The 18308-nt window shown below is 36.7% G+C and overlaps 5 protein-coding genes across 5 annotated transcripts; 1 reads left to right on the forward strand and 4 right to left on the reverse strand.

Moving 5' to 3' along the window:
• The first annotated feature begins 688 nt into the window (after nucleotides 1-688).
• Nucleotides 689-3279, forward strand: LOC103334982 (ER lumen protein retaining receptor family protein). Its single transcript, XM_008237966.2, has 6 exons — nucleotides 689-1088; nucleotides 1561-1760; nucleotides 2098-2238; nucleotides 2343-2423; nucleotides 2759-2883; nucleotides 3000-3279. Exons 1-6 carry the CDS (start codon nucleotides 866-868, stop codon nucleotides 3046-3048), a joined length of 819 nt encoding a protein of 272 aa, XP_008236188.2. The 5' UTR covers nucleotides 689-865; the 3' UTR covers nucleotides 3049-3279.
• Nucleotides 3280-3876: 597 nt separating this feature from the next.
• Nucleotides 3877-5660, reverse strand: LAP5 (Chalcone and stilbene synthase family protein). Its single transcript, XM_008237965.3, has 2 exons — nucleotides 5350-5660; nucleotides 3877-5017 (listed from the first exon to the last, which is right to left on the reverse strand). The coding sequence occupies exons 1-2, from the start codon at nucleotides 5531-5533 to the stop codon at nucleotides 4020-4022; spliced, it is 1182 nt and encodes a 393-aa protein (XP_008236187.2). The 5' UTR covers nucleotides 5534-5660; the 3' UTR covers nucleotides 3877-4019.
• Nucleotides 5661-6443: 783 nt separating this feature from the next.
• On the reverse strand, nucleotides 6444-9270 carry LOC103334979 (5'-methylthioadenosine nucleosidase-like). Its single transcript, XM_008237964.2, has 8 exons — nucleotides 9052-9270; nucleotides 8863-8926; nucleotides 8500-8591; nucleotides 8191-8297; nucleotides 7834-7908; nucleotides 7293-7367; nucleotides 6956-7048; nucleotides 6444-6809 (listed from the first exon to the last, which is right to left on the reverse strand). The coding sequence occupies exons 1-8, from the start codon at nucleotides 9143-9145 to the stop codon at nucleotides 6624-6626; spliced, it is 786 nt and encodes a 261-aa protein (XP_008236186.2). The 5' UTR covers nucleotides 9146-9270; the 3' UTR covers nucleotides 6444-6623.
• A 1514-nt stretch (nucleotides 9271-10784) lies between these two features.
• On the reverse strand, nucleotides 10785-13947 carry LOC103334978 (5'-methylthioadenosine nucleosidase). Its single transcript, XM_008237963.3, has 8 exons — nucleotides 13741-13947; nucleotides 13567-13630; nucleotides 13073-13164; nucleotides 12530-12636; nucleotides 12112-12186; nucleotides 11780-11854; nucleotides 11420-11512; nucleotides 10785-11197 (listed from the first exon to the last, which is right to left on the reverse strand). Exons 1-8 carry the CDS (start codon nucleotides 13832-13834, stop codon nucleotides 11000-11002), a joined length of 798 nt encoding a protein of 265 aa, XP_008236185.2. The 5' UTR covers nucleotides 13835-13947; the 3' UTR covers nucleotides 10785-10999.
• Nucleotides 13948-14090: 143 nt separating this feature from the next.
• On the reverse strand, nucleotides 14091-16881 carry LOC103335009 (COBRA-like protein 1). Its single transcript, XM_089055066.1, has 4 exons — nucleotides 16524-16881; nucleotides 16052-16214; nucleotides 15641-15927; nucleotides 14091-15188 (listed from the first exon to the last, which is right to left on the reverse strand). Exons 1-4 carry the CDS (start codon nucleotides 16879-16881, stop codon nucleotides 15145-15147), a joined length of 852 nt encoding a protein of 283 aa, XP_088911192.1. The 3' UTR covers nucleotides 14091-15144.
• Nucleotides 16882-18308: the final 1427 nt, after the last annotated feature.

Here is an 18308-nt window from a genome sequence, read left to right on the forward strand (position 1 = left end):
GTTGTCAATCTAGAAATCCTCATTATAATTATAAAAAAAACACAAACTAAAAATACTCCTCTACGTGGTGTTACAGTCCCCTTATGATACATGTATTTATTCATTAATAATATACTTATGATATATGTATTTATCATATATATTATAAACGTATTATAATATGAGTGAGCGAGAAAGTTTCTCAATCATAAATGGGTTAAACCAATTACCTCCGTGATAAAATGTTGTGCATGTAGAATTCTTTTTTTTTTTTTTAATATTTAATTATTGGACATGCAGAATTCTTTTTGAAATATGATTCTGGACAAAACAAAACAAGAAATAGAATTTCCAAATTCCAACTTGTGTTGGATTGGATACCGAAATTTTTTGACTTATAGTTTTATAATTATTTATTATATTACGTATATACGTACGCAATGGTCTGTGGTAAGCAACGAAACGTAAATGAAAAAAAGAAAAAAAGAAAAAAAATGGTGCCTTGCCTTGTCATCCACTCCACACGCCACATTCTCACGTTCAGTGCAAACGACACATCAGAATTCAGAAGCGTGCTAAAAACGACATGCAACGGGTGTAGTACGTCTTCTTTTATTAAACTTGGGTCCGGATATCTAATTCGGGTGCCCGGATAACCCACCCGAAATCACGGAAGAAAATGTTTGCCTTCGCAAAATCCTTTTTTACCTTGCAAAACAGTCCTAATCTCTCTCTCTCTCTCTTAACAGTGGCTGTTCCGCACCACAACTACTCACATTAATAACTTACCTCACTTTCTCTCCACCTCATCACACTTTCCGGGAAAATCAAGAGCCCAGAAAATCAGAGAAGGAAAAAAAGGGAAAGAAAAACAACGGAAAACCTCATGAGGGCTCCGAAGAGGCCGATCCACACCGTATCGACATGGGTTCGACGCCAGCCGCCGAAAGTCAAGGCCTTTCTGGCCGTCGTAACGGGCATGGCGGCTCTGGTCGTGCTCCGATTTATCGTTCACGATCACGATAACCTCTTTGTTGCAGCTGAGGCTGTGCACTCAATTGGAATCATGGTGCTAATCTACAAGCTCACGAAGGAGAAGACTTGTGCTGGTAAAGTATTGAACTTTTTAGGGTTTTTTTGTTTGTTTTCCCTTTGTTGGTTTTGTTTGGCTTTCCGAGCAATTTTTAGGAATGCTGGAAAGTGATGATTCGATTTTGGTACAAACTTTTCTATTGTGACGAATGGGGGTGCTTCAATATTAGGATGACTGGAATTTCACATGCAAATCCTTTATTGGGTTTTGTTTGGTTGATGAGAAATTGTTATGAACGGTGGAAAAATCTGGGATTTATTGGCTTGACAATATAATTGTTAGAACAGAAATTCATAAGCTTATCCTTCAAAGAAAGAAGATTAATAAGGCTAAAGTTTTAGTTTTTTATTTTTTTATTTTTTACATGTTTTACCTCCGGTATGTTTTTCTTTTCTGTTTTAAGTTGTCCTTTTTTTTTTATCACCAACCTGTTGAATATATTTTATGCTATGAAACTCATGTTTTGATTGGGAATATTGGAATTGCAGGGTTATCACTCAAATCCCAGGAGTTAACAGCTATGTTTTTAGCTGTGAGATTGTATTGCAGTTTTGTGATGGAATATGATATACACACCCTGCTTGATTTAGCTACGCTGGTGACGACCCTCTGGGTTATTTATATGATCCGCTTCAACTTAAAGTCTAGTTACATGGAGGACAAAGACAATTTTGCAATATACTATGTCGTGAGTTTCTTTCTTCATCACTGTTTTCTTTTCAAATAAGAGTGTGTATATGAAGGAGAATTCTCGCAGATTATAAAAGCATTATCTTTTTTCGTTGCTCGAGTCTCTGATCAAAGTGATAAAGAAAAATAATGCTTATTGGGGTGTGCGATCTTGTCAGTTTGCATTATTACATCTTGGACAATTATTGGGGGCAAATTGATTGACTTCCTCTTTCAGTCATGATGCATTGTGAAGTTTATTCTGGACCGAAGTTATATTGTTGCTTGCTATTGCTATTAATGAAGTTGCTTTCTTTCTAGTAGTAATATCCTTACTTTTTTCTAATTTGATGCAGGTGGTACCATGTGCTCTATTAGCTTTGTTCATTCATCCATCAACATCTCATCATTTATTGAACAGGATTTCCTGGGCATTTTGTGTGTATCTGGAAGCTGTTTCCGTACTGCCCCAGTTGCGCGTCATGCAGAACACAAAGGTCTAATTTCATAGAATTAAAAACTTGTATTTTTATGGGTTTGACGAATTTGAATGCATACTACTAGTTTCCCCTATGATTCATCTTCTTTTTGTACTTTTCAGATTGTTGAGCCATTCACAGCTCATTATGTGTTTGCACTGGGTGTCGCAAGGTTCCTCAGCTGTGCCCATTGGGTTCTCCAGGTTTGATTTTTGTATATGTTTGCTTTTGTTTTAGATTGATTTATTTGTGGCATTTTAAAAAATGGTCATTCTGCATGTTTCAAGATGAGTTGCTTTAGTGTCATATTTGGAAGTGGCATCTTAATGATGAGATGAACAGTATAGAACAATTTTTCACATTTTGATTTTTGTAGTCCATCTGTTGGCACTTGTACTAATTATGTAGTACTGTATATGGGCACTTAAATGATCAAAATCTTAGACGAGTTATGTTGCTGCGATTATTTTTGTTTTGTTAAAGGGTATGAGTTCTTTGCATTCTGCCGCTAATAAAATGTTATCTATTGCTCCAACAGGTATTAGATACTCGCGGACACTTGCTTGTAGCCTTGGGCTACGGGTTATGGCCTTCTATGGTTCTTATTTCAGAAATTGTTCAGACTTTCATATTAGCAGACTTCTGTTACTACTATGTCAAAAGGTTGGGCCCCAATCCGTTATATTTTTTGCCAAGTTTACTTGCATCACAATTATCTTCCCCCAAGTGTATTTTATTTCATTCAACCTTTACCTATTATGGATGTTTTTGTTTGGCAGTGTTTTTGGAGGGCAGCTAGTCCTCCGTCTCCCTTCTGGAGTTGTATGAGTTCACTCCAGTTCTGCTGTGATCTGCAAGCGCACTGCCATCAAGACTTAACTTAGCTAGGCATGTGGCTGGTCATTGTTGTTTTAAGTTACCCTTTTTGCTCTCCACAAGGTTCTAGTTCTCTCTTTTAATGAAAAAAAAAATCATGACTGGGGATGAAGTGGGTTGTTTGTAAAGTTGGAGATGGAGTGAATTAATTTATATTTATAATTTAGACATGACTTTTCTGAATTGCTTCATCTTTTCTTACTAGGTGTTAACATTTGCTAAAGTTTACTACTACAGAATTGTTTCTTTCTACATCCAGTTAATTTGCTCAAGCATATATTTAACAATGGATGCAGGACAAAGTGTAAAGCACTTGTCTGCCATCTGCCCACCAACTTGAGTGGATGCACATTGCTTCTTTTCTTTGGTTCAATATTCAATTTCCTACAGCACTATCAAACCACAAACTGCTTTCCTGTTTCTACGAAGTGCCTACTTCACCGGCTCCACCACAATTTTTTGGTCTTTGTTTCATTTTTTCATGTCCGACTTTTGGGACTTTTTTCTTGGTCCTACCTTAAATTAAGGTTACTAATCCCATTTGTCCTGTGACACTTTAGCTAATAATCCCAAGAAAATTCGTATCTATCAAGGATTGTAGGGAAAAATTCCTGCGTAGGACGGTTTGAGTACAACACCCTCGCATCTAACCTCACGTGTACAACCCTGTTGTAAGCAAGAATTTCTAGATTATAGGGTAAACAACAATCATCACAAATTGATTTTGGGTCATTTGGTTGGAACGAAAACAAAATAATAAACTTGGACTGATTTTAAGGATTGTTGGACTTTAAGAACTTAAGTCTTATATATTCAATTGAAATCAATGGAAAGACAATTACATAAACATAAGAGCACCTCATGTGGCCTAATGACAGCAGATATAAAAGTTCTAGTGAGCTGTCTAAGATTTGGCTTTATACTTAGACAGCAAGGTTCCTTGCTAGAATTCCCTCAAAAGTAATTCCAGGTCCAAAAGCCAGTATCAATCCCCATTCACCATCTCCTTCTAGCTGTTCCTTCTTGATCTTCTTGCTCTCTTCTATCATGTACTCCAGCACATACACTATGGTATTACTGCTAGCGTTGCCATAATCTGTCAGAGCTCGTCGGCTGGCATTTAACTTATCTGGGAACAAATCAAGACGCTTCTCCAACCGGTTCAAGATTGCAGGACCTCCTGGATGAACAGCCCAAAACATCTTATTGTACTCCTTGTTATCATATCCAAGAACTCCCATCAACCTCCCACAGAACCCTTCAATGTGATCTTCAATTATCTGAGGAAGCTCTCTTGCTAGCTTGAAACTAATCCCCTCTTCTGTGACCCTTCCATCAATGGTCTTCTCGGTGTCTGGCAGGAACTCTTGTATGGCATTGTGAAGCTCAAACAGAGGCTTTTCAGAGATTAAGTCAGGGTCTGAGCCAATCAACATGGCTCCAGCACCATCCCCAAATAGTGCAACACCAACAAGATCATACGGTCTATGTGCACTTGGTGGTTTGTAGCCAATAATAGTGGTTTCAGAAGTAGCAAGTAGAACTCTGCTTCCTGGATTGTTCTCAGCAATGTCCTTGGCAACACGAAGGCCAGCCACACCACCCGAGCAGCCTGAGAAGTAAAGCAAGACCCTTTGAGTCTCGGGACGGAGGCCAAGTCCTTTTGCTAGGTAAACGTCACCACCGGGTAGTCGAGCTTCACTGGATGAGACATAGACTACGTGGGTTATATCTGAAGTAGGTCTCCCCCAGTTCTTGATGCAAGCTCGTGAAGCTTCAATTGCCATCTGTGTTACAGCTTCGTTACAAATATGCAGTCTTTGCTTTATAGTGGGTGTGCCTTCAGTTGTAAGCTCTGGGTACTTCTCTAGAATCTCATCTGACATGACAACATACCTAGTTTTGACTGTTGTTGTCTTGCCTGTGAATTGCCATGTAAGAATTACTAAAACCATATAATGTTGCCTTTAAATTACATAGGACACTATGCTCTATCAAGATATCTAGTATGTTATGTTGTTAGACTGTTACTATAGATCATATGTTCCAAAAAAAATTCACCTGATTAATGATACAGATAAAAGGTTTGGCAAGAGAATATTTCCCTTCACAAGATCCACATGCGCAGTCTATATGTGTAGTAGCTTGATTTTACAATGTATGATCATATTTTGGTTAATGGCTTTCCGCAATTATTGGTGTGTCAATGTTGTAAATAGAAAAATAAAAAAGAACTTTAGTTGATGGACTTACAGAGTCGAGCCAGCTTCTGCTTAAGTTCAGGATCATCACAGTTGGTATCTCTGAAATACCCATCAACCAGAAAATCCTGCATGACAAGCTGATGAGGGAAGGCCTTGCCAAGAGCCAAAATCGTCGCTTTGCCGCCGTTGGCCTTCATTATGGAACCTCCCTGCCCAACATGCTCACTCCCCATGTCTAGTAGTTCTCTGGTCTCTCTTTCAAAACACTTGGTGATATGTCTCTAGCATAAGAGGTCTTGTAACTTCTGAACCTTGCAGTAAAACAGCTATTGGGCTGTTAATATATATACAGTTCCACCGCATACTTACGACATTAGATTAAACTCAAGGGACATATGGTGTTAAACATTTTCATATAGGGAGAAACATCATGCGGTGTGCAATTCTTATACATAGGTTAGTGGTTTAGTTGAGAAGTAAGATGTTCATGTAGATTATGTTTAAGGGTGCAGATAAAGGGTTGGTCTGAGGTTGAGAAGCAAGCTGTTCATGTAGATTTGTTGCACTGGTGGTGTTTTACATTTGAAATCAAATATTTATTTTCTGTATCTATACTTTTGGTCCCGAGATCACTTATATTCTGTTCACAGAATCATAAAACCAAAACCCACTGGTTTGGCATGTCCTGGCTGAGAGAAGTAATTAAAATTGAATCTGCAAGACCCCCTCAATGCGTGAATGTCTGCAATTCATGTTACAAATACAAAACCTACATATGTAACATTTTGTTTTTGGTCACCACATGTAGCATAGTGTGAGGCTGAAAAACATCGACTAGCCTCAAGGACCAATGACCAATTTGGTTGAGCAGAATATTTCAGGTCAATATTTGCTGTTAAATTTTGTTACTTTTGTTCTTAAAACTAAAAATCCATTTGAAGTTAGTTTTGATTTTTAATTTTCAGAAGCCAGGCATTGTTAAGAAAATAGAGCTTATTCAAGTCACATTGTACTGTGGAAGAACAGCCTCAGACAACCAGAACTCAGAAAATGACCATCTAAACAAGGATTAAACCTTCAAACTGCTTCCAAGCAGGTAACAGACGGTTCACCAAGAATATGCCAACTTATAAAAGAGCAGAAGAGAACTTGTTATTAAGTCAGCACAATAGAGTTTTAATTTATAGTGACACAACTACGAACTGTTTCTGTTGGACTTAGAATAACAACTTACCAAAATCTGCAGATACCTAATAATTGCAGTCCAGGGGACATTTTTTTCATGTCAAATTTCATCACTATAATAGGTTTCAATGAAATGTGTCAAAGATCTGAGAGGCTCTTTCCATTAATAAAATCAATAACTTGGGTGACCGCACGTTCAAGAGCTGCGAAGCTTTGCGAAGATTCTTCTGCAGTTGTTTCCTCACCATCTTTTATATCAATCACAACTTTAAGAAATACTGAGGGTACTTTCAACAGATCTGCCACGTAGGCAACAGCTGCAGCCTGAAACCCAATTTTTGTTTTTTGGAAAGGAAAAAAAAAAAAGCTTTAACGCAATGTAAAAATGACTCTAGAATACAACAGCACTAAGTAGGGATACCCTTATCTTATATGCTACGAAGAAAGCTATGATTTAGTTGCAAGGTTACCTCCATGTCTTTAACTACAGCGTCATTCGCAACCATTGATGCTTCATCCTGTGTGGACATATGTAGAGAGTCACCAGTAGACAGTTTGCCAACCTGTAGCATGCGGGAAACTATAAATCCCGTTGTGGATATTTGTGATGCTATCAAATAGAAAGAAAATGAAAGCAAAGTATCATGAATCATGATAATGCAAATCTCTACCATAAATTACAGACAGATGCCTAAATGCATTTGCTCTAGCTAATGGACAACTCCAAATTAAAAAAAATTACTGAGCAGCATTTATCAAATGATTTGGAAGCTTCTGAGTCCAAGAATTTTGCTGCACGGTAATTACCTTTAGGTTAAGTTCCTTTTGAAGATTGGGTGTTGAGAAGGCTTGTCGCAAGCCAAGTCCATATAGATCAAAAACCTGTAGAAGACATACACGCCACAGATAAATATTGAGTAGAAAATTTCCAAGTAATCACATATGTTTGGAGTATCAGAAAAGTAGATATCAAAAGAATGAAGGGGTATGGGCAAGTGTGTATCTTCTAATGAATAATGAGTATTTTAATCCATTCCATTCCAATGTTTGATGTTTTTAACCATTCTAGGCCACTTAATAGCAACAAACGTTCAATTCTCCCTACCAGATCTAGCAAAGTTCATGGTATTTACATTCAACAATGACTAAAGACACTGGAGAAAGATGCAATTGTTTTGGAACCCCTGCCGCAATGTATTTGATAAAGGATTGTTCATTATCAGCAAATATTGCGAACAGGAATTCCTATTATCCAATTAAGAAAACAAGTTCCTTAGGCTATATATCCAATTAATCAAGCATGAAAACATTGACAAGTGCTTGAATGAAGAAACTAAGGAGCACTCACAGGAATAGGTATCCTTCTATCACAGAAAGCAACCTCAGATGCGACATACGCATCACCAATGCATGCTCCTTTGGCCTGAAAACATCCATTAATCAGTCATACATAATAATTAATGCCAGATGCTTCACACAATATCTTTACATCTCAACATACTTTATATATAAATGTTTTGTGTGCAAGTCCACTCGTGCATTTGTTTCATTTATATACAATTCACTATTTGAATCTTCAATCTTTTCAATTTCCATTCTAAGAAGAGGATCCTCATTTTTCAGTAATGCAGATTCTCCAATTAACATCTCACAGAGGGACAGAAAGGATAAGAAGAAGAGTAAAGTTGGTAGAAAAACAAAATACCTTAAAGCCACCAGCAGTGCCTGCATTGATAATTAGGTCTGGCTGCAATGCTTGAATGGAAGCATAGGTCACAAGAGATGCAGGAACCGTGCCTACACAATCAACCCCTGAAAGAAAAATTGATGGCATTGAAATGAAGCAACTACATTTTTTATGTCTGATTAAAATATACCAAAAGGGAAAAAAACAACCATAACATATTATGCTTTTGAGGGAGTGATTTTGCAAAAGCCGAAACAAATAATCAATTATTTCAAAATATACTCTACCGATAAGAAAAATCCAAACTCAGAGGACTCAAAAACTCACCCAAAGATGAATCTTTTCCAGGCCAAACTAGATTAATGTTAAGATCCTTGTAAAAACCGCGATACCGGACCCAAGGCACCCCTTTTGGGAATCTGCATTGTTAACGCATTGACATATCAAATAATCAAACAAATGAAAACCACACAAGTAAATTAATTAAAAAAATTTAAGCAGATCATATAATGCTCTTATAATTCTAAAAATTAAATTAAACATGTGGTGTATAGTTTGCAATGCAAGTACTTTCAGCTAAAGATTGTGTTTGGTAATTCATGAGGGCATTTCTTATTTGATGTGTTACTTTGCTGATCAAAGTCAGATATAAAGTGATTATAAACTGAAAATGAATGAAGATGCACTCACACAGACTGAAGATCCTCTGAGAGGTTAAGCTTGTTCACCACAGGAAGAGCTTCACTCTGCATAGCTGTTAAGTTACTTGCAAAGATCATTACTTTATCCAAGAAAACTAGTCATAGTAGCTGAAGAAGAGTGGAATTTATAAACTAGAGAGAGTGGAAATATCAAAGTGGGAAAGAAAAAAAAAGGTACCCATTACGATGAGGATGTTGGAAATGGGGCGCTTCTCAGCTTCAGGAACCATGGTTTCGTCTGCAGCGTCCGATTTGTCGCCATGGGGAGCCATTTTTATTTTATTGTCTTCCTATTGATTTCTCTCTGGGTTTTCTGTTTTCTTGCCAACCAAACAGAAAATGTTATGCTCTCCCTCGCAATCAAACCAAGAGAGAAGCGTGTGAGTCTGTGACTTAGTTTTACTGCTGAGAGGCTAGAGAGAGAAGAAGAGGCCTTTGGTTTTGGTGCCAAGCAGCCAAGTGTACCTGGGGCTTATGTGTCAATCTCTTCTTACTCTACCCTTGCCACGTGTCCTTCACTGAACTCTTCAGTGCCACATGGCAAGTTGGTAATACGACACATCAGCCAAATGCCACATCATACTGTTTGGTGCCAATCATTTTTGTTTATATTAAGTTCCTTCTTGTAAATAAATAAGAGTTTGATTCATGTGTATATTTTTATTTTTTTAATTTTTGAATAGTTATAGTTTTTATTTTTGTATTTTTAACAAGTTATTTCCGCTTAAAATTTCATATATCAATTCATACGTCCTCACTTTCACCTTTAAAACTTTTCTTTGAAAACTAAAAACTATAATATTTAAAATTAATTTTAATCTTTTATTTTTGGTCTATTCTCTTTGCTCTCCTTGGGGTCACGCTCACATGCTCATTAAGGTCGTTGAGTACGACTATGGAGTACGGAGTATACTCTAAGGTTGACATGATGACTTTCAATACGATCCACAGGAATATTCTACTTATACTCTCTAATATAATTGTATAATAGCAAGCAGCTAGGATACTGAAAAAGCATATGAGAAAATTATTCCGTTATTCCTTGCATTGAGTTTTTGAAAGGTAACAAACTAGAAATTCTCTGCGCAAGTTGCGTTCTTTAAAGAGAGAATGCGCATCGTCGAAAATGTATTGATAAATTAGGGGTGGCATTTTAGACCGAAAAATTGCAAAAATCAATCGATTATTTATCGCAATGAAACCGCAATCGTAGTAAATAGAATTGCATTTGCGGTTGCGGTATTTAATTTTAAAACTTGCGGTTACCCAAACCGCAAAGTATAGTCAATCTATATTGTTTTATTTGATCTTTCTTATAATAAAATGTACTAAACTATGTTATTTTATTTGTAGATAGCATTGGTGCTCAAACAACACAACGGGGTTCTTCAAATCCACTCACCACCAACACTTGAGATTGTAACATTGGTGCATTGCATTTTTCTTTTAGTTTGTAACTTTAATTAACTTTGAATTGGATTTTTCCTTTTAGTTGTAACTTTAATTCATTTTGCTTTGCATTTTCCTTTTGGTTTGTAACTTTAAAGGATTTGAATTTGGAATGCTTGAGAAGTTTAACTTTAATTAGAATGCTTGGAATTTTAATTTTAATTTTCTTTAGGTTATAAATGCTTAAGAAGTTAAGAAAATCGTGAATTTATATATGCTTGAGAAGTTGAAATTGTGTATTTATTTATTTAAGTTGTGAATTTATATTTTTGTGAATGCTTGAGAACTTGCGGTTTTAAACAGCTAATTCGCGGTAACCGACCACTTTTTGCGGTTTACCAAATCACTATAATGCAAATAGTCGGTCGGTTTGTAGTTTGGGCAAAAATTCACAGTTACAAACCGCAACCACCCCTAAATAACATGTAGGTATATTTGATTGGCGAGAATGTTATTGACACATTATCACAAAATATTTTTAAATTACAAAAGAGAACACGTGATTAAACCACCGGAAATACTGGAAATACTGTTTAAATATAGTTACACAAACTATGAACTGTTGCTGTTGGGCCTTTCAAATAAGGTATTACCAAAATCTGTAGATATCTAATCAACCGCGGTCCTGGGACATGCTAATATCACATAAATGTTTCATTAAGTTTGGACGCAATGCTTCAAAGATCAGAGAGGCACTTTCCGTTCATAAACTCGATAACTTGGGTGATCTTCTCTTCAAGAGCAGCAGTTACTGCTGACAAATTTTGCAAGAATTCTTCTGCAGTTGGTTTTTCACCATCTACTACATCAGTCACAGCTTTAACAAATATGATTGGGACTTTCAACAGATCTGCCACATAGGCAACAGCAGCACCCTGAAAGCCAAAAAAAATTCAGCAAAAGAAATTTGCTTTAATAGAAGTAAAAAGTAAAATTGACTATTGGATAAAAGTAAAAATGACTGTTGGGCAATGTATAAAGAGGACCAAATTTGCAGCTATCCAATATTAGGTCTAAGAGATGCAAATAGGTTCAATACTCTTTGCAGGAAAATGCAGGGATACTCTAATCAATGCTAAGAAGAATGCTAAGGTTACCTCCATGTCTTTAATTGTTGCATCATTTGCGATGATCGATGCTTCATCCTGCGGGGACATATCTAAAGAGTTGCCGGTAGACAGTTTACCAACCTGAAGCATGAGGGAAACCATAAATGACATTGCCAACACTTGTGAAGCTATCAAATACAAACAAAAGGAAACCCAAGTATCATAGTAATGCACATCCGTACCATAGGTTACACACTCATGCCTAAGTGCATTGGTCTAGATAATGGAGAACTCCAATTTTAAAACTTAAAAGTGACCAACAATATATCAAATGGTTCGGACGCTATTCAATTTAAGAAGGGTTTAAGTGTTTAAATAAGTCCAAGCATTTTGCTGCATGATAATTACCTTTAGGTTAAGTTCCTTTTGAAGATTGGGTGATACACAGGCTTGTCGTAAACCAACTCCATATAGATCAAACATCTGTAGAAGACATACAAGATAGAGAATAACTGATTAGAAATTTTCTAAGCGGAAGCAGGAAGCAGGAAAGTGGTTCTTTAAAGAAACATTATTTCCATCAGCTAGCAAAATATATTGTATCTTCAATTCTAGTGGCGTCAACTTTCAATTCTATGTTTGAAGTATCAGAAGGGGTATGGCTAAACTGTTAAGATCTTCCAATAAATTATAGACCACGCATGAAATGTACTTCAATGGAAAGACAAAGGAACACTCACAGGAATGGGTATCCTTCTATCATGGTAAGCAACATCACATGCGAGATACACATCACCGATGCCTGCTCCTTTGGCCTGAAAATATACATTAATTAGTTATACGCAATATGTCAAGATGCTTCACACATCTGCCCGTCCACATATTTCATACTCAATTAGTTCGTGTGTGTGTGTGTGTGTACACAAGAACGCATACATAAATAGTAGTTCGTATGTGTACATAAATAGTTCCTTATTAGTATCATGGTCCCTGCAATGCAATAGTTCAATCCTCAAACTTTTCACTGTCCTTTGTAAGAAGAGGATTCCACATTTTCCTTATACTAACAACTTCTCCAATTAATATTCAAATGAGAGAGAATAATGAAAATGGAGCTGAACTCTTCTTGTACAAGAACAAGAGAAAAGTTGGTAATACCTTAAAGCCACCGGCAGTGCCTGCATTGATAATTAGGTCTGGCTGTAACGCTTGAATGGCAGCATAGGCCACAAGAGACGCAGAAACTGTGCCTACACAATCAACTCCTGAAAGAAAATTTGAGGATGAGGTACACGACAATGAAACAAAAACCACTTTTTTTGTGCTCTAATTAAACAATAGTGACCAAAAGGAAGAAACAACCATAACATATGAGGCTTTTGAAGGAGGAGTGGCAATTCAAACACAAGCAGTATTCCATCCCTAGCATACTGAAAGCCTATTCTTTTATATACCCATTGAAACAGAAAAGTTCAAACCTTTTACACTAAACCAGCCACAAATATCCTTAAGTTCATGCAGCCTAGTTCTAGAATCTTAAAGATCCTATATCACATTTAAGTCTGATAACCATGTAAACCCTTTCAATAATGTCCTGGTGAGATATAACAAGGTCATAGACAATGAAGGGAAGTATAATAACAAATTATTTCTACATCTCCTGACAAGAGAAATCAAAACCCATGAGAGTCAAAAACTCACCTAAAGATGAATCTTTTCCAGGCCAAACTAAATTAATATGAAGATCTTTGTAAAACCCATGATACCGGACCCAAGGGACCCCTTTTGGGAACCTGCGTCATTCATACATTGACATATCAAAAAATGGAAACCAACTGAGTAATTAAAATCTTTGAACCGATATATAATGCTCAAAATTCTAAACGATGATCTCCACATTTCAAAGAAATAAACCATATTTGCACACAAGATGATAGCCTATGGAAGGAAACAAAAAAAATGTAACAATCACAAAGAGCATGCCACAACAAAACATGTGTATTGGGCACAACAAGGCCATGTCCAGCCACAGTTAAGACGAATATAGTTTGCAAAGCAAGAACTTTGAACCAAGGTCGTGTTTGGTAATGGGGGCAATTCACAAACAAAACCAAAAAAAGGAACCATTTTCCAAAAATTGAAAGTAGCACATAAAAAGATTCAAGCTTGAGGATGAAAGAAGAAGATGAACTCACACGGAGTCAGGGTCCTCTGTGAGGTTGAACTTGTTCACCACAGGAAGAGCTTCAGTCTGCATAGCTGTTAAGTTACTTGGAAATATCACTATTTTTATTCAAAAACATCGTAATAATATCTGAAAAAGAGAGAGTGGAAATATCAAAATTGGAAAAGAAAAAGAGAAAAAGTACCGATGACGATGAGGATGGTGGAAATGGGGCGCTTCTCAGTTTCAGCAACCAAGGCTTCCTCTGCAGCGTCCGATTTGTCGCCGTGAGGAGACATAATTTTTTCCTTTTTGGATTATTTTCCTTTGTTTTCTCTCCGATTTTCTTTCTTGCCAACCAAACAGAATTTAAGTTCTGAATCAAACAGAGTGTGACTTTGTTTTACGGCTGATAGACTAGAGAAGACGGGGCAGAGGGTGAGGACAATTCCGTAATTAACAAGTTAGAAGGCATTGCATCGAATTGGATCGCTGACCGTTGATTGGTGACGCTGATCTATGATTAGAGGGCATTGGTCCACGTGTTCTAATCAGCACGGTTTCAACTTTTCAGGGATATTTCTTTGTGGGGTTTTTTTTGTTGTTAAAATAAACAAAGTAATAATAATTATTATTGTCTACTTGGTTTGTTGATCAAACAAATTAAGACAACAAGCCATGTTTCATGATGGAATCAAATAGTACTTTACAATGTTGAACATTGGATTTACAAGTCAACTATAATATCATATATAGTTTGAGTGGCAATCTAAATTGCCGACGGTTTGAGTGGCAAATGATTTTCAACAAGTGTCGGTGTCACGAAATTTTTGTATGAGAAATCCCCGAAGTGATGCCTCAATTGTTGACATAAATTTGGCATTGTTAAATTTTTTGTCAAAAGATATTATGATAATTTACACACAAAGGCAAATTTGATACGATACGGGTTTTTGATAATAAAGGAAAAAGACTAGTTGAGGTGGACACTAATTAGATCATATGGAGTAAAATAAAGATCAAGTTTATCAAATCAATATCATCTTAATGAAGACTTTCAACAGATTATGACAAATATGTATGATCAACATTGTGATTATCAACACCAATTCGCATCAAACAGTTACATAATTATTGTACATCTGCCCAAAAAACAAAAACAAAATAAAATTTTGCAAATACATTATAATTCATGTATATACTGTGCAAACAATGTATTTAGAAAGTTAAGAATTTGTACTCAATAAGAACCATCAAGTTCAAGACCACAGGGAGAATAAAATGGCTTAAAAATTGTGGGGAAAACACTCAAAGCAAGCTTGTGGGGTGAGTTAATCAGATTTCAAATTCAAAGGGCATGTAAAAGTAGGGTTTGGGAAATAAAAAAGATGAGAAGAAGGAAGAGCCAATGTGTTGGTGGTTGTGTTTTGGAGGTACCATTTGGTAACATTGGGAAAGTGTCTGGTAAGGGCATCTCACAGTTTTCTCCATTGAAATATACCCTTCTTGGAAAAGCCCATCCATTTTTGAATGTGAATGATTCTGAGTCTTTTTCCAAAAGTATCTCTGTTGACACTGAACCCACTCCATCCTCATCAGTAGCAATCAGCTATTCATTAACAAAGGCTATACCCCAGAAGAGGACAACTGCGTCTGCAACAGTTTCCAATGTTTGAGAAACTAGAACTTATTTAATCACAGTGGTAATAGAATAAAGGGTATTGTTCCATTTCAGACTTGTGTTGCTAGACTACCCGGACATGTGTGTTTATGTTGTCAGACTGTGAATCACGATCACATATACAATTAACCTAATGGGACTTACAAATTCACAAGCTTATGTCGCCAGACAGTCTAGTTTCGGACCCAACTCTTTTCCCAACTTTCTCACACGAGATTTATAGGTTCGGATAGGCCTTGCACCATTTGAGAGAGTTGAAAAGAGTTGTAAGGGTTTATTGGGTCACTTCATTGGATTGTAACAGTTAAAGTTACATTATCCTTTCTACTAAAGATCAATCTACACAACCAAGTTGATTATGTTCAACATTTCTTCTATGTACTTCCCACGTTATTGAACAACAGACATGAAATAGAGAAAGTACCTCTAAAGCCAGTTTGAAGCAATGTGCTGTTGAAACTATATGTTATTGGATTCATGGAGAGACCAGGGTGCTGGACCAGTACATTCCAGTTTGAGAAGTTCCTCTGATAGTTGTAGTTAGTAATTGTAAGTTTAATTCTCCAGTGATCCACATAGCTGGTCTTGACATGCCAATGAACTCGAATAGGGCACATATGATCTGTGCATTTCACCGGGTCTAGAGCACCCATAAATTTAGCTCCTGAATAATCCCCTGTTAGTGACATTGCTGTGAAGGGGTAAGCTGGCCTGTTATCACAAAGAGGAAGAGACAGAGAAAGAAAGAGAGGATCAGCTGGGTTCAAATTAACTTGCATAAGTAGCAGCTCTCACTGTTATGGATGCAGCAAAAAAAAAAAAAAATCAGCCTCACCTTAGACATGTACCGAAGTTTTTGTCTGTTACTTCTCTGCATCCACAGCTACACTTGGGGCATGATGTGATCTCAGGATTGTAAAATGAAGAGAGTGAAACGCAACAGACTGGAGTCTCACTAGCTAAAAAACTGGAATAAGTGCATATTGCTTTCCATGTTCCTGCAAACAAGTAATTGATCAAAGGTTTTCCTATCATCCAACAAAGTAAGAAAAAGAATCCCGAAGTAGCATACGTTAACTGTATGTCAGAACTGTGAATCTGAACCACATTCATACATAACTGTATATAATCAACGGTTATGATTCACAAACTGCTAGGAGAAAATCTCAATTTTATACGTATGCATACGTAGGGTAATGTTTTGTTAACTTACTTTTGTTGCTTGTGGTCTGAAAAAATGGTTTTACGTTACCAAACGGTATGACAAGAGAACATTTCCGTATATATGTATTGGTTAAAGTGCTTACTGAAAACTTGGCGATGTCTTCTACCCCCAAAATCTAAAGAAACTGTGGGATCAACACTCTTAAGTGGCCCACAAGTGTAACCAGGACCTGGTGCATTCAGAGTAAGATTCAGAGGTGGATGTCCTGAAAAAGGAGCTCCTCCCAAGTTGCCAACTTTAATTCCAAAGGAAGAGAAAGACTTGGAGGGATTGATAGCCAGGGCATCAAGAACACCACTGCGGCAGCAGTCTTCGGATTTGTTATCTGAGGAAGCATCAGGCATGAGATCAAGTATTTCAGGATCTTTCTTGCAGGAGTGTGGTATATCAGTCTTGTAGTTTGAGCAGTTTCCTTGTTCTGTGGCAAAGGCACCATTCATTGACCAAATGACTTCATTCTGCTGCCATATCCACCCAATCTGCCAACCAGGCTTGTCCACGTGACGATACTGAAATAAATTTTGGATGGTTACTTTTGCCTGCAAAAGTTTCTGTTAGTAATTGCATATTGTGTATAGGCTTGCTCACAAATATTTCAAGACTTCATAATAAAAAACATACAAGTGACACTCCAAAGTTTGTTCACACATTCAGCCTTGTGCAGAACAACTATAAATGTCGTTGGACAGGCAGGAGTGTGCAAACAAAGTCTAACTAAGAAGATTAAAATGATGAAATCTTCAATGGGATGTTGAATGTGCAAGTTTTTCAGAAGTCCCAAAAAATTGTGTTCTGTAATAAAAAAAACAGAGTTTATAAAGGCTTTGTACTAAGAAAATTGGTGTTTTGGAGATACGGTTTACACAAATGTACACTGATATGATGAAAGTATGAGCTTAACAGGATTCCAATTGCCTCAGAATATTTGGCAGTCATAAAGTTGTGGATGTTAAAAGTGCAGCTTCAAAAAAATTTCTATTAGTTTTTTAAAATCTGATCCTGGTGATATAATTGAACCAAACAACATCAAGGTTTGAGCAGAATCACAGCATGCTAACCAAATAGCCGTCATCTGTCCAATCATAAGTGTCGAAAATAATCGTAAAGTTTCCATTTGGGTCCAAAGGATCATAGCAATCTGCAAAGCAAAGAAAGCAGCATCCAATTTAGCAACAAACATTCTCTCCCAAAACCTGAAACAAGAAGCAACATATGACTATCAATATGATGATGGCTCATGTTCATGCCTGAGAAACTGCACATAGCAACTAACAACATGGACACCAGTGCAAAAGGCCACAAACAAGAATAGATGCAAGTCATTTTAGAGTTTGGGAATGAGAAGCAAGGCATAGATAGATAGAGCTTGTTATGGTGCAATGAGACAAACCTGTTCCCCAAACTTGACTTTATAAACAAGAAAGAAATGCTCAGAATCAATCTAGGAAAAAAAGGCAAAAAACCCAAATTTCTGCTCATTCAGTCTTTCAGTTGCTCGAATCAAACAAGAAACATTGGAAATATCAACTGGATATGAGCAGACAAATCCAAATGACCTGGTTCCATGGAGCTGAAAACAGAAGATCCCATGCTGACACATTTATCTTATGCTACAGAACACATTCATCTTGTCACATTCAAATTCCCATTTAATTAATGAAAAAAGCTCAAACTGTTTCTGCTAATCATATAATTAATTGAAGCATAATGGTGACCTTTTAATGGATATCCATGTATGTGGCCGAGAAAGCCTTCAGTTCTTGAATGTTGAAACGCTTTTTCTCATTCTCTTCTCCTACTATTTGCTTAAACAAGCACACTAATATTAAATTCATGTAACTATAAAAAGAAACTTATGATATATGGA

Source organism: Prunus mume, linkage group LG6 (genome assembly GCF_029339155.1).
Source record: "Prunus mume cultivar Tortuosa linkage group LG6, ASM2933915v1, whole genome shotgun sequence".
In the NCBI taxonomy this organism is placed as follows: domain Eukaryota; kingdom Viridiplantae; phylum Streptophyta; class Magnoliopsida; order Rosales; family Rosaceae; genus Prunus; species Prunus mume.

What these genes read in the sequence shown, in the direction of transcription:
- LAP5 (XM_008237965.3), bottom strand. Translation starts at nt 5,533, where the DNA reads ATGGGGAGTGAGCATGTTGGGCAGGGAGGTTCCATAATGAAGGCCAAC. An exon ending in GCAGAAGCTGGCTCGACTCT is followed by an intron (nt 5,018 to 5,349) that starts GTAAGTCCATCA and finishes GGCAATTCACAG; the next exon opens with GCAAGACAACAACAGTCAAA.
- LOC103334982 (XM_008237966.2), top strand. Translation starts at nt 866, where the DNA reads ATGAGGGCTCCGAAGAGGCCGATCCACACCGTATCGACATGGGTTCGA. An exon ending in GTGCCCATTGGGTTCTCCAG is followed by an intron (nt 2,424 to 2,758) that starts GTTTGATTTTTG and finishes TTGCTCCAACAG; the next exon opens with GTATTAGATACTCGCGGACA. An exon ending in TGTTACTACTATGTCAAAAG is followed by an intron (nt 2,884 to 2,999) that starts GTTGGGCCCCAA and finishes TTTGTTTGGCAG; the next exon opens with TGTTTTTGGAGGGCAGCTAG.
- LOC103335009 (XM_089055066.1), bottom strand. Translation starts at nt 16,881, where the DNA reads ATGAATGGTGCCTTTGCCACAGAACAAGGAAACTGCTCAAACTACAAG. An exon ending in AAGACATCGCCAAGTTTTCA is followed by an intron (nt 16,215 to 16,523) that starts GTAAGCACTTTA and finishes ACTTGTTTGCAG; the next exon opens with GAACATGGAAAGCAATATGC. An exon ending in GCTTCAAACTGGCTTTAGAG is followed by an intron (nt 15,189 to 15,640) that starts GTACTTTCTCTA and finishes AAACTGTTGCAG; the next exon opens with ACGCAGTTGTCCTCTTCTGG.
- LOC103334979 (XM_008237964.2), bottom strand. Translation starts at nt 9,145, where the DNA reads ATGGCTCCCCATGGCGACAAATCGGACGCTGCAGACGAAACCATGGTT. An exon ending in TCAGAGGATCTTCAGTCTGT is followed by an intron (nt 8,592 to 8,862) that starts GTGAGTGCATCT and finishes TTAACAATGCAG; the next exon opens with ATTCCCAAAAGGGGTGCCTT. An exon ending in AAAAGGAACTTAACCTAAAG is followed by an intron (nt 7,049 to 7,292) that starts GTAATTACCGTG and finishes CGCATGCTACAG; the next exon opens with GTTGGCAAACTGTCTACTGG.
- LOC103334978 (XM_008237963.3), bottom strand. Translation starts at nt 13,834, where the DNA reads ATGTCTCCTCACGGCGACAAATCGGACGCTGCAGAGGAAGCCTTGGTT. An exon ending in ACAGAGGACCCTGACTCCGT is followed by an intron (nt 13,165 to 13,566) that starts GTGAGTTCATCT and finishes TGAATGACGCAG; the next exon opens with GTTCCCAAAAGGGGTCCCTT. An exon ending in AAAAGGAACTTAACCTAAAG is followed by an intron (nt 11,513 to 11,779) that starts GTAATTATCATG and finishes CTCATGCTTCAG; the next exon opens with GTTGGTAAACTGTCTACCGG.